Genomic DNA, 13,290 nt, shown 5'->3' on the forward strand with positions numbered 1-13,290 from the left:
GACGAATAGACGGTATCACGGCCTACGTCAACAAAGCTCAGCGATCCTGCTCCCCCCCCCCCCAAAAAAAAGGGTCCTGCTCATCATAAAACATTCTGTCATCGCCGCCATTGTCGTCAGCATTCTTCTCGTCAAGGTCATCCTCGAGTTCTGGGCCCTCTTCGGCAGCTTCCCCAAGGCCCTGTCCGGGTTCCGCGAGCACTACTGGGGCTCGATCGCGCGCACCATCACGTCTCTGATCCTGCTGCTGTACGGCATCTGGGTGCTCTACTGCATCTTCCAGTTCACCCACGGCGACTCGTGGGCGGCCAATACGCTGGCCGGCGTGACGCTGGCCGTCTTCACGGGCATCCTCGCCTTTTTCGCCTGGAAGATCTGGAACACGGCGCGCAAGCTCAAGCAGGCCGAGGGCGACAGCTCGGGCCTCTACGAGAAGAAGGAGGTCTGGGTCAAGTACTCGCTCTTTTACGAGTCGTACAAGAAGGACTACTGGTGGCTGTTCATCCCCATCATCATTTACATGTTCGCCAAGGGCACCATCATCGCGGCGGGTGACGGCCACGGCCTGTTCCAGGCGTCGGGCCAGCTCATCGTGGAGGCGCTGCTGCTGATTCTGCTGCTGTGGAAGCGGCCCTACGAGCGCAAGTCGGGCAACGTCATCAGCATCACCATCCAGGTCGTCCGCGTCATCTCGGTCGTGTGCATCCTCGTCTTTGTCGAGCAGTTTGGCATCGCACAGACGACGCAGACGGTGACGGGTGTCGTGCTTATTGCCGTGCAGTCGGCACTGACGGGTATCCTGGCCATCCTCATCGTATGGAACGCCTTCAACGCCTGCTGCAAGGTGAACCCGCACCGCCAGCGTCGCAAGGAGATGGGTACGTGATTCTCGCCTCGTCGAGGCTGTTGTTGCGAGATTGCTAAGCTAACGAAATGACACAGAGAAAATGCAGCGGGACATGGACAACCTCACACCACTCGACGCGCGCAACTCGCTGCTTCTCGACCGCAAGGATCCCGAGGCGGGCCCGAACGGCGAGACGACGTACGCCATGGCGTCGGCCGTCGAGAAGAACCAGACCAGCGTGGCGTCGCACGCGCGCGACCCGTCCCGCGACATGTACGACCGCGCGGCGGCGGCGCAGTACAACACGTACCACAAGAACCACCCGAGCCAGGCCAGCAACAGCCTCAACTTTGTCGGCAGCAGCGTGCACCCGGCGTACCGGCCACTGACGCCGAGCACGCCGATGCACGAGCGCAGCACCAGCAGGGAGGGGCTCATGGCATCGGCGGCACCGGTGGGCCAGGCCGTGACGCGGCAACCGACGGTGCCGGACATGGGCGGCAACGGAGGCGACAGGTCGTATCACAACCAGGGCTACGGCCAGGGAGGGTACGGTCAAGGGGCCGGCTACCGGGGGTTTTGAGCAACGTGTAGCATGAGGAGGATGACATGGTGTTGCAACAGCACAGCACCACTGCATAATAGGAGGCGGCGACGACAAGGGGATGAGCTCGGCACGCCCCCTCTCGTGGTCTAGGCGTCGTGCTCTAGGAGTTGGGGGGAATACGACCACGACACGCACATTTGCCTTTATTTCACCTGTAAACAAGAGAGATGCCCACACGTCGTCGCACTGCTTCGGGCCCAGGACACACCTACTCAGCACCATGCTACACTCATTTGGGGCTTCTACACATCTGCGCATTGTGCGTGTTTGGCTTTGGCCGGCATGGGGCCTTTTTATTTTTTTCATTTCTGTTTTTTTATTTTCTCTCGAGTTTGATTTTCGAGTGGTTCTTGGCCAAGGTACGCAGCTGTAGATACCATTCCCTTGGTGGATACCATGCAGTAGGGATGAATGAACGGCCATGAAAGTGATGCTGCTGTGCAGTTTGTTGAGTTGGGTACCTCGCCTTGGGTACCTCGCCTTGGGTACCTCGCCTTGGGTACCTCGCCTTGGGTATCTCGCCTTGGGTATCTCGCCTTGGGTACCTCGCCTTAGGTAAGGAAGGTACCTAGGTGCCTAGGTTGTTGCCATGTCGAAAGCCACGGCAGGAAGGTGCTGCTTACGTATGCACCTTCCCACCTTCCCACCTTCCCACGTCAGGCATCGGCAAGGAAGGAAGGTACTTGGTACCTGACGTGGGGCGCTCCTTCCAACGTCATGCCACCAACATGGCAGGATATTCGTCCACGCAAGGTACGTACGGTTCTTCTTCTTCTCTGCAGAGGATGAACAGCTCACCTTACCATCATCCAATGTTTTCTTCCCCTTCTTCTTATTCTTTGCATACGTCTCCCTCTTGTTCATATACTACTGCTTCTGCTTCTGCTTCTGCTTCTGCTTCTGCTTCTGCTTCTGCTTCATGGGTTGAGGCACCCGCGCTCCTGCTCTCGACGATTGGAAGCTGAGCTGCTGTTCTGACCCCAGTACATTCGTTGCCTTTTTCCATCTGTCTCCAGCAGTTACATCAACCATCGACGTCTGCTTCTCGGCATTGGTCTCTGGACTTTGCTGCTTTCTTTCGAGCACTGCCATCTCGGCCAGGCTCTTCCATGAGTGACCTCCAGCGGGCCTGGGCCAAGCGCAAGGTCGACGCCATCCCAGAACCCTTTGACGAGCTACCAGAAGACAACGCAGATGAACTCTCGGAACTCCCAGACCACCTCGATGACGGCGACTCGTCCTCGGCCTCGTCGGCGTCGTCCACGGGCACCATCATCCCGTCGCCGAGTCAGCGTCTTTTCGCCCGCCCAGGCGCCGCCCTCTCGCGCCCCGGCCGCTCCTGGGAGCCCGTGCCATGGACGACCTACTTTGAGCGCGAGCTGTTCCTCGAGCACGATGCCACGACCACGTACCATGCCTACCTGACGTCCCCCTCACCGCAAGGAGGTCCCCTGTTCGTAGCCCACCACGGCGCCGGCTCGTCCGCCCTCTCCTTCGCCCTTGTCGCCGCCGAGATCCGCCGCGCTCTGCCCCACGCCGGCTTTCTGTCCCTCGACGCCCGCGGCCACGGCGCCACCGTGACCCCGGACCAGGACCGCCCCGACCTCTCGCTGCCGACCTTGACGGCCGACCTCGCCGCCGTCATCGCCCTGACGGCCCGCCGCATGGCTTGGCCCGCCGACGCCCTGCCGCCCATGGTCCTCGTCGGCCACTCGCTCGGCGGCGCCGTCATCACCTCCCTCGCCGCCGACCCGCCGCCCGACCTAGCCCCGCGCCTCCTCGGCCACGCAGTCCTCGACGTGGTCGAGGGCTCCGCCATGGACGCCCTGCAGAGCATGCATGCCTACCTGTCGACGCGCCCCGCCGGCTTCGCCTCCGTCGAGGCCGCCATTGAGTGGCACGTCCGCTCGCGCACCGTCCGCAACGCCCTGTCGGCGCGCACGTCGGTGCCCGCCCTCCTCGTCGAGCGCGTCGCCGCTGCCGCCGACACAGAGGCCGACACAGAGGCCGACACGGGCAGCAGAGCCCAGACCTCGGCCCGCCCCTGGCGCTGGCGCACCGACCTCGCCGCGACGCAGCCCTTTTGGGAGGGCTGGTTCACCGGCCTCTCGGCCCGCTTCCTCGCCGCTCGCGGCGGCAAGCTGCTGCTCCTCGCCGGCACGGACCGCCTCGACACGACGCTGACCATTGGCCAGATGCAGGGGCGGTATGCCCTGCAAGTCTTCCCCGAGGCCGGCCATTTCATCCACGAGGACCTGCCCGAGAAGACGGCCGTGGCGCTCGTCGACTTTTTCCGCCGGAACGACCGCGGCGCGCTCGTGTTGCCGCCCAAAGTGGGCGATTTGCTGCGGCAGGGGAAGCGCGTCTGACGGCCCAGACGACCGTCTGTGGCCTGCCCGTGGCTGCACGAGACGCCTGCTGCGGCTGGGGCATCACTCGTGTTATTTGGGTCTGGTGCTTGTCTGGGGATGGGGGACGTGGCAGAGCGAGATTGGGCCTGGAGGCGTCCAGGCCTGTGATGCGACGTAAGGACTGCGACGTCAGGACCATGGACAGAAGGTGGGAGACGCGGGATGAAGTGTGCAGCTGCTGGAGCATTGCTGGTCCTGCTGTGGCCTGTATCGCCATGCTGTTCGTCAGCCTTTGGTGCTTGTCATGCGTTCAACGATGGGGTTGATGCATCGTGTACACTCCATTTATAAGACATGATCTTGGCATGAACATGAGAATCAAGTATCAAGCGTCTGGAGCATCATGTCCAAGCATCGTATCAGCATGAGGCACCGAGCATCAAGTGAACCCTGCCCGAATTCCTGTGCCGTGTTCAACGAGGTGCGATTTCCTGTGCTCTACAGGCGGCCACTACATGTACAAATCCTTCCCGACGAACACCAGCTAGTAAGCTCGAGACTGACGAGCAGAGCAGTCGGCCTCCAATGACTCTTCAATGCAATGACTCGTCAGCACGTGGCAATCCAAGTCTGTCATTCTACACTTTCTTGCAGCTTCTACCCAGTGCCAGTCTGCCCAAGTCAAGCCTGCATCAAACAGCCCTTTCCAACGCCACGTTCGAGCCAGACAAGCAAACAAGAAAAAAAAAAAAAGACGCAGCTCCAGTCGTGCATGCAAATACCCGTCAAGGCCTACTCCGTCCCGCCACACATCAGCACCACCGCTCGTGCGGCTCGCGCCACGTCACGTCGAGCAGCGCGAAGATGCGCCTCTCGTCCCGCCCCTCGAGCAGCGCCCCGTCCGTCACCCTGGCCCGGCCCGGCCCCCGCAGGACGTCGCGGTAGAGCCCGCGCTGGTTGAGCCGCATGCCCTTGCGCGCCGCCAGCAGCCGCATGCTGCGGTTGAATATGTCGTTGCCGGTAAAGTACAGCAGCGCGGCACCGAGCTCGGCCGCCGGCACGACGAGAAGGTCGATCCGGCGCCACACGGGACGGTACGGCGGCGAGGGTGAGGGCGCGCCTGGGTCGAAGCCTCGTTCGGAGCCCACGCCCACGCCCTCGCCCTCGCTCGAGTGCAGACGCGCGGCGTCCGGCGCGGGCAGCACGCAGCAACCGTGCCACTTTGAACCGCCGGCATCGTCGTCGCGCGACGTGGCCAGGGCCGCGACGAGGAACCCGCGCGCCTCGAGCGTGCGCGTCAGCTGCGCCAGAAACGGGAGCAGCTCGCGCGCCGAGGTTGTGCCCTCTCGCGTGACGATCAGGTCAATGTCGCCGCTCGACGCGGCGCCGCGACGGTAGCTGCCGCCGACGATGAGCTCGACGTCGGGGTCCAGGGCGGCGGCGGCCGACCGGACGACGGCGGCGAGGGCCTCGACCTCGCGGCGCGGGATGCGTGTGTTGAGGTCGTCGTAGTGGTCGATGCCGATGCGCTGGTTCGCCGTCAGCACGGCCCCGGCGCGGAGGTCGTCGAGCGTGCGGTGCCCCTGGGCGATCCAGCGGCTCGCCTGCGCGTTGCCGACGCCGTAGATGCGCACGAACTGCTGCAGCGTCTCGTCGGCCGGGTCGCGCTCGGCGTGCTCGAGACGCCGCAGCCTGTCGGTCGTGACAATCTCCTCAATCTTGTCGGCGAGCCGCGCACCCACGCCGGGCAGACGGATGGCCTCGGCAGCCGTCGCTATCTTGCGCGTCTGCCGCTTGAGGAGCGAGATGACCTTGCGGTAGGCAATGGGCCGCCACGTGTCGTTGATGCGGCCATAATAGTCGGCCATGTGCTGTAGCATCTCAATGGTGCGCGCGTTGGGGTTCTTGCCGTCGTCGTCCTGGAGCCCGCCTCTGGTGCAGGCGAAGCGTTCCTCCCAGGCAATCTGCTTGCGTCGCGTGGCGCGCACCGGTCTCTGCTTCTTGCCGCTGGGTTCACCGTCGGAGTGTTCTGCATCTGAAAGGGTCTCCGCGAAGCCTGCTGCGGGGGCGTCGCCGTCGCCGTCGCCGTCGCCGTTGTCGTCATCAGAGTCAGAGGGAACATCCCTAAATTCCTGCATCTGCGAGATGAGTTCGGCGAGCTCGTCTCCCGTCTCTGCCTCTTGGGCCGCGGATGTTTCTGGCGCCTCCACTACAGCCGGCTCGTTCTGTGCCTCCTCTGCCGACTGCTCGCTCTGGGAGCAAGTGCTGGGCGGCGGCACATAACCGAAGCGCTTGGGGTTGTTCGGCGGCGGCTTCAACTGCAGGGACGCAGGCGATGCCGCAGGCGATGCCGCAGGCACAGGCACTTCAGATGGGGCCGCCACAACTGGCGCCTCGACCAGCTGCTCGCCCGGGTATCCCGTGACCAGGTACTGTTTCTGCTTCGGGTTCAGGACGCTCCGAAACTGGATGCAGTCGAGGGGATACGTCTCATTCACGAAAACGGCCGTGCCGGCGCCGCCAGCAGACGTCACGACGGGCTCAATGTTCTTCCACGAGAGGCCCTTGTCGACAATGACGTGCGAGGCTCGCTCGAGGCTGCGCGTCCACGAGGCGCCATACTCCTGCGCCTTGCGGATGCGGATGCGCCTCGCCGGGGCAATGTCGTCGTTGGGGATGAAGAAGAAGTGCTGGTCTCTAAAGATCTGCTGCTGCGCGGGCACGAGCTTGACGGGGGCGTCACGCTTGCGCTTCTTCCCCGTCGCGTTGAGGGACGGCGACTCGTCGCGGTGCGGCGGCGGGTGCAGCTGCCTCATCGGCGGGTTGGGCGTGGACGTCGTGCGCAGGAGGTGGATGGGTTGGAACGGCGCACGTGTCGAGTCGGGGATAGGCGTCTCTTCGACGACCGAGGGCGAGGCCTTTGCGGCTTCTTTCCCAAGCCTCCTCATCGCGGCAAGAGGCGTTCGCTCGACCGTCTTGGCGACCAGCGGTTCCCTTGCAGGCAGAGGGGATGAGGCCGTCCTTCGAGGGTGCGAGGGAGACACTGGCGGCTTCGAGATGGGCAAGGCAGGGGGCGTAGAGCGCTTCTTTGGCTTTGTGGTTCTCGATGGTCTTCCTTGGAGCGCCGACCTTGAGCGTCTGCCTCGCTCGGCCTCAACTTGATCGATGGCATCTTCTTCGCTGTCGAGGTCAGTGCCTAGGGCCATGAGCTCAGTGAAGAAGACCTCTTTGTCTGCGAGGGACGGTTCCCGGGAGGACATGTTGGGGATTCACAGGAAGGAACGTCGATGAACCTGGCCAAGTGAGACATTGTGTTGGTGTTGTTGTCACTGGAAAGTCGAGGCTGTACAGATGGCCAAGGTTGATGTCGACGGGAATGCTCATGATGGTGGCGGTTGCCTACAATCGAGGTGGGGCTGTTCTGGAGGCAGCAAGTGGCTACAGCTGCCGACAACTGACCACCATCTATCTACCATGCCGCATCGACCATCATTCCACCTCCCTTGCTCACTTCATCAGCTCCGAGAATCAAAAGTCGGAAACAAGATCAGATTAGCCAGGGCTATTGTCTATATATCGTACAGAAATAAGAAATTGGAAAAATGCAGTGGGTGTGCAAGCATCCAAGCTCGAACCCAGGTATCATAAACCGTCAAACAGCACTCCATCATTATACGCACACAGCACCCACGCTCGCTACGCCACCGAGCATCGCCAGTTAGTCGGTAGGCCCGTAAAGGCCGCCCTGGTACTGCGATGACCCCGCAAAGGCCCTGGCGTCCATCAGCGGAATGCTGTTCTTCTCCGCAGGCGGGTACCCGCCGTCGTTCGAGTAGCCGCTCGCCGCCTCGTTCTCGACGTCGTTCAGCACCTCGCGCGTCAGCTCGACGTAGTCGTATGCGAACTCGCCAATCTCGGCATCGTCAATGCCCAGGATCTCCGCGTCCTCGTCCACGCGCAGCCGCAGCCCCGGAATCATGTTCATGAGGAAAAGAATCATACACGTGCCCACAAACGAGTAGGCGCCTCCCGCGAACGAGTCGGCCACCTGGTACGCAATCTGGATCCAGTGACGGTTGATCCACCCGCCGTCGATCGAGCTGACGTTGTCGAGTGCCGCAATGTAGTCGGCCGCGAAGAAGGCCGTCAGAATGTTGCCCACGAGGCCGCCAACGCCATGCACGGCAAAAATGTCGAGGGCGTCATCGACGCGCAGGAGGAACTTGAGCTTGGTGGCGTAGTTGGCAAACGCCGCACCGCACGAGCCGAAGATGAGCGCCGACCAGAGCGGCACGTAGCCCGAGCCGGGCGTGATGGAGACGAGACCGGCGACGACGCCGGAACAGAAGCCCACCGTCGACCACTTGCGCTCGAGGCGGTAGTCGAGCACACACCACGTGACGCCGCCGACGCAGGCCGACAGGTTCGTCACGCAGGCCGCCATGACGGCCCTCAGGTTGGCGGACAGGGCCGATCCCGCGTTGAAGCCGAACCAGCCGACCCAGAGGAAGACGGTGCCGATGACAATGTGCGTGACATTGTGGGGGCGATAGTTGAGCTCGTGCGTGCCGTGGCCACGACGCTTGCCGAGCATCATCGAGTACGCGAGAGCAGCGGCGCCCGAGGCAATGTGGACGGGGGTGCCGCCGGCAAAGTCGAGGCCGCCCATGCGGCTGGACCAACCCGAAGGGTTCCATGTCCAGCAGGCAATGGGGTCGTAGATGATGGTCGCCCAGATGAACATGAAGATGACGCAGGGCAGCATGCGGCCGCGCTCGGCGACGGCGCCAGTGGCGAGAGCGACGGTGACGGCGGAGAACATGCCCTGGTAGAGAGCAAACAGGAGATCCGGGATGCGCGCTGAGCCGACAGAGGGGCGGGCCAGCACGTTGTTGAAGCCAAAGTTGGCAAAGTTGCCAATGAAAGGACCGGCGGTGTGAGAAAAGGTCAGAGAGTAGCCCCAGAAGAACCACTGAAAGCTGGTGACAGCGGCCGACATGACAGAGAGCCAGATGAGGGAGAGGGCGGATTTGCGACGGGCGAGGCCTGAGTAGAAGAAGCCGATGCCGGGAATCATGAGCAGGATGAGTGCCGTGGATATGATGAGAAAGGCGATATCGCCAGACTCGTACCAGATGTTGAGGTCATCCTTAAGGGGATCGCCTCCAGAATCGCCGGTGCCGTTATACGGGTATTTGGGGACGTAGTTGAGGTCATCGAGGTCTATCTCGGTGGCCGCCATGGTGGGCGTTGGGGCTGCTGACGATGGCAGCGGACAATGCTGTGAGGTTCAGTGCCAGCGGCGCAGGCGGTAGGTACAGCGATGTGGCGGATGGTGCAGGGAAGGGGCAGAGTTGGCAACCCCCACAGCAGGCAATATCCCGGAAATGCGCGCAACCCTTTTACAGTCTGTTCGGCGGAGATGAATGTCGCGTGCGCATGCGCCGTGTCGTCGCAGAGCAGAGCAGAGCAGAGCTGGGCTGGGCTGAGCTGAGCTGAAAAGCCCGTCCGTCGATGGATCAGCGAGGCGTTGGTTGAATTATGAAGGAGGAAACGATGGAGCAGGAGAGCAATTGTGGATTTGCGAGCGAAAATGGCCGGGGGCGACGGGGCAGTCGGACAGAACAAACGACGGGCGACTGGGGGTTGACGAAGGGGGGAAGCTAAGTGTCGACGTGCGGGCGCAAGCTCGGGAAGAGCGGGCGGCGTCCAAGTACTTTATGGAACCAGCCAGGTCGACACCTCGACTCCTCGATACATCGATTTGCCCTCTCCTCTCAAGGCGGCGAGTGCCTCGCGCCTCTCTGGTGTGTGCTCCTGTCTGTCTGGCGCAATGGCTCGCACCAGAGCTTATCTGGCCATGCCAGACCCATGTTCCATGATGCTGTGCCAGGTACCGCCCGTGTAAAAGAAGCAATGTCGTCGGCCACTCGCAATGGTCACCAAGGACGAAGGCCTGTCCTGGCTGGCCCGCGGAGAGAGGGGAGCAGGGGTGGGTTTGACGCGTAGATCTTAGACGACGGATTGACTGATCGCCTGGCCTCTCTCCCTGCACCTTGGGCTCGACTCGTCTCGACTACCGAAAAGACGTGGGTGGATGGTGGAGGTCCAAGTAAAATGGTGGACGACCATCATAGGCAATTGGCAGAAGACCCAGGCGGACAGGGATGGGGGCGCCGGGGTGCTGGGTGCTGGGTGCTTGGCTGGGTGTTGGTGCTGGGTGCCTATACAGGGTCTCTTATTAGCGCGAGATAACGCGACGCAGGAGACAAGGTTGACACCAGCGGCTGTCAAGCTCACGGCCATGGTCTAATAAGTATCCGTTTCCGTCGTTTCTTTTCCTTTTTGGAGGTCTCCTCACCCACTGACTGGGTTCTGCCACTTTTTCTCGCTGGCTTTGTCGACAGACAGACTGGCCCCTGGATTTGGGTGTCATCGGTAGATTCTTCAGTTTCTTGGAAACAAAGAGTCCTTCGAGCGAGCAGCTGGAGGGGCTACCAGTGGTGCCTTTGTCCTGAGCACCTAGCTCGTGTCACCCACCGCAAGCGGCGCGGCTGGCAGTCAAAGGCAGCTAGCTACTTGTAGCTGGTTGGAGACAGAGGCGTGAATACGAGACCGAACCACTGGGACAATTCAGGGGTTCAAGCCGACGACGAGGTGATTATTGCACCAGGCAAAATTGCGACATTCAACTTGATAAAGATGGTCGGACCCTCTCAGGGCAGTTCCTCCGTGGTGGGTGGTAAGGAAAACGCATTTGCGTTTGTCGTCCGGACCCAAGATAGAGAGAGAGAGAGAGAGAGAGAGATAGTGGAGGCAGGCACCACTCACAACAGAGAGCAAGGGAAAGAGACCCTCCCACGTTTGTCTGTCACTGGCTGGGGAAGCTGGCGGGCCGGCGCGGTGGGGGTTCCGTCTTTCGTCTTTCCCTTGTAGCCCCAGAACCAGGACCAAGATACCCTTCGCAGGTACCTTAGGCACATCATGCTCATGGCAGGCTCGTCTCAGCCTCTTAAACGGCTCCTTGCCTTCCTTGGTGCACAGTGCCTACCTGCCCGCCATCTGCCATGCCCCATTCGGTGCCCCTGCCTTAATTAATGAACCGCCCGTTGCTGTTGCCCAGCATTAGCTGCCTCTAACCATACGGCTGCCACTGCCGCCTTCTACACTCTGGTCATTGCTTCCTTTGCCACGGCTCGAGGCGGCTCGTGTCGATCCAAAATTTCACCTATGGCTTCATCTCACCCAGGATACAGCATCTATCTACATGTACCTTTGCAGTCGGGCCAACATGTCAAGCCATTGAGACAGTCGACGACTCTACGCCCAAGACAAGGAACACCCACTAAACTACCCCTTGACAGCTGCCAGGCCCTCGGCCTGGACACCCCTCAACCGCCCACGCGTCAAGCCTGTCTCCGTCTCACCCACTCATCTCCCGTCATCAACAACCCAACTCCCCTAATGACCGAAACATCCGTCTGGCGTTGGGTTGCGGTGGGTGAGCAAGGTGAGCAGGCACCGTGGCTTGCCATCACTTGCATGAAACCCCGTACGGCCAGGGGTCGAGTGGCCCGCGCTCGTTATCCTTTCGACCGCATCCACTGGGTAGTCATACTGCTGACCAAAACATTCTCAGAAATCATCCCATTTTCAGTTTCGCTGGATGCATCACATCGGCGGCACGTGCCAACCACTCTCAAGCTCGCAAGGCCCCCGAATGTCTAGCAATCGTCTCCTGCGTCGTGAAGCTAGAGCAAGGTGGCACAGGCATGGGAAACACCATGACCCCGGCATCTCGCCATAGCACTGGACCGCCATGCTTCTCCGGAAACGTCTTCCTTATCAAGTGATTGCGCCTATCATGAGCAACGCCACTTGCCACTGCGGCGTGCAACGGGAAAAAGAAAAATGAGTGCTTCGTTGTTGGCTGCCAGCCACTGCCACCAATGCAAGCCCCGGTCCTCTACCTCGCCCAAAAGCCACTCCCCTGTCGTATGCTCGATCGCCTGCGACTGCGGTGCCTCTGGGACGAGGCGGCCCCTCAACTCGACGTCTCTGACGAAGCGGCCCCTCAACTCGATGTCTCTGATGAAGCGGCCCCTCAACTCGACGTCTGTGACGAGGCGGCTTGCTCCACGTCGGCTCCACGACAGGACAAGAAAAAGACATTCCCACGGTCCCTGCACTTGGTTTCCCTTGTCCGTGCTGTTTGGCCCAGCCCGCAGCGGATGGCATGGTGGCCTTGCATCCGGGTCCGCTGCTCGTCTTGCCTCCGCCTGTCTCAGTCTCGCCCGCTGAGAATAGTCTTGCCCGTCCGTGCCATTGACTGAAGTCCTCCGATCAGCGCACATATATGCCGGCGGGCAAGACGCCCGTCAATAGTCTGCTGCTGTTACAGGCGCCGTACTTTCGTTGTTTCCTAGGATCCGCGAGCGTCTCATAACAGGTTACCTATGACAGCAAACAAAGCGAGACTCAACTATCCCGTGTTCACTGACTAGCTGTTGTGCTGCCAATAGTGGGTTGCGCAGCACGTGGGACACTCACTCCCCGTGCATGTCCTTCGCATCTATTCCAACCAGGATCGGCACTCGATCTTACCGACCCACGACTTGCCCCTCGGAGCCTCTCACAAGAGACATGCGGCCTGTCACTCTGACGACAAGGCAGTTCTTGTGCCGCAGCTGCGTTGTGATTGAGGAAGGCTATTTTCTCTGCCCTTGTAGGCTGCTCTGCCCGACTAGGGTAAATGCACGCTAGACAGGGGATAAGCCAGAAACACAGCTCCACTACCTAAATTAGCTAGGGCAACTATATACCTCTGCTCGTCTCTTGTACCTTTGAGTTACTAGCAAACCAGGCGAGTCGCTGAACGGGCGGTGGTAGCCCTTGGCGGCCTGAGGCAGCTGGTACCAATCCTTTTGCATTACAAATCAGGATATCGGAAAGACTGCGGTAAACGACGAATTGGCCTTAATTGGAGGACTGCCGTAACCGCTGAATTGGCCTTAATTGGAGGCTATTCAGAACCCTCCTTGCTGCTTGCTATAGGCTCTAGCTGTAGTCGTAGAGAGGCACTGCGTATCTGTAGTGAAGGAGACGATGGGACCCTCGGTGAAGGGCTCGGTGAAGGGCTCGGTGAAGGTCTCGGTGACGACCGGTGAGTCTGTCGGTGAAGGAGGTATCGGAGAGGCTTCGTTTGACGATAAAATGAGGCGTTGGCGATGTCTAGAGGGCTCAGAATAGGCGTATTTGGTGGTGTTGTTGTATTTGAGGGTGTTGGTAAATGCAGAGCCTTAGGGGGCTGCCTGGGTTGCTCTGTTAGCTGGTGACAGCTGGTCTTCAGCTCAGAATTCATCGAGAGACTCCTCGAGAGACTCGTGTGTACAGGAGACGAGCAGAGGTACATAGTTGCCCCAGCTGATTTAGGTGGTGGAGCTGTGTTTGGAACTTGACCCTTGTCTAGCGTGTATTTACCCTGG

General features: G+C 60.8%; 5 protein-coding genes across 5 annotated transcripts in view; 3 read left to right on the forward strand and 2 right to left on the reverse strand.

Annotated features, from left to right (window-relative positions):
* Nucleotides 1-1,430, forward strand: part of VDAG_08767 (DUF907 domain-containing protein) — a gene marked incomplete at its 3' end in the record, with an annotated part of 2,543 nt that extends 1,113 nt beyond the window's left edge. Inside the window, exons 3-4 of the mRNA XM_009651084.1 lie at nt 137-878; nt 943-1,430. Coding sequence (XP_009649379.1) covers nt 137-878; nt 943-1,430 — 1,230 coding nt within the window. The remainder of the gene's footprint in view (nt 1-136; nt 879-942) is intronic.
* Nucleotides 1,431-2,563: 1,133 nt separating this feature from the next.
* Nucleotides 2,564-3,823, forward strand: VDAG_08768 (protein phosphatase methylesterase; the record flags this gene model as incomplete). The annotated part of the gene is made up of 1 exon (XM_009651085.1): nt 2,564-3,823. The coding sequence occupies one exon, from the start codon at nt 2,564-2,566 to the stop codon at nt 3,821-3,823; it is 1,260 nt and encodes a 419-aa protein (XP_009649380.1).
* A 794-nt stretch (nt 3,824-4,617) lies between these two features.
* Nucleotides 4,618-7,065, reverse strand: VDAG_08769 (DNA polymerase lambda; the record flags this gene model as incomplete). The annotated part of the gene is made up of 1 exon (XM_009651086.1): nt 4,618-7,065. The coding sequence occupies one exon, from the start codon at nt 7,063-7,065 to the stop codon at nt 4,618-4,620; it is 2,448 nt and encodes an 815-aa protein (XP_009649381.1).
* A 458-nt stretch (nt 7,066-7,523) lies between these two features.
* On the reverse strand, nt 7,524-9,047 carry VDAG_08770 (ammonium transporter 1; the record flags this gene model as incomplete). The annotated part of the gene is made up of 1 exon (XM_009651087.1): nt 7,524-9,047. One exon carries the CDS (start codon nt 9,045-9,047, stop codon nt 7,524-7,526), a length of 1,524 nt encoding a protein of 507 aa, XP_009649382.1.
* Nucleotides 9,048-12,765: 3,718 nt separating this feature from the next.
* Nucleotides 12,766-13,138, forward strand: VDAG_08771 (uncharacterized protein). Its single transcript, XM_009651088.1, has one exon. It carries the CDS (start codon nt 12,911-12,913, stop codon nt 13,052-13,054), a length of 144 nt encoding a protein of 47 aa, XP_009649383.1. The 5' UTR covers nt 12,766-12,910; the 3' UTR covers nt 13,055-13,138.
* Nucleotides 13,139-13,290: the final 152 nt, after the last annotated feature.

The sequence above is a fragment of the Verticillium dahliae genome, genomic scaffold (assembly GCF_000150675.1).
Source record: "Verticillium dahliae VdLs.17 supercont1.22 genomic scaffold, whole genome shotgun sequence".
Classification (NCBI taxonomy): Eukaryota; Fungi; Ascomycota; class Sordariomycetes; order Glomerellales; family Plectosphaerellaceae; genus Verticillium; species Verticillium dahliae.

Coding starts and splice junctions, on each gene's coding strand:
- VDAG_08771 (XM_009651088.1), top strand. CDS start 12,911: ATGGGACCCTCGGTGAAGGGCTCGGTGAAGGGCTCGGTGAAGGTCTCG.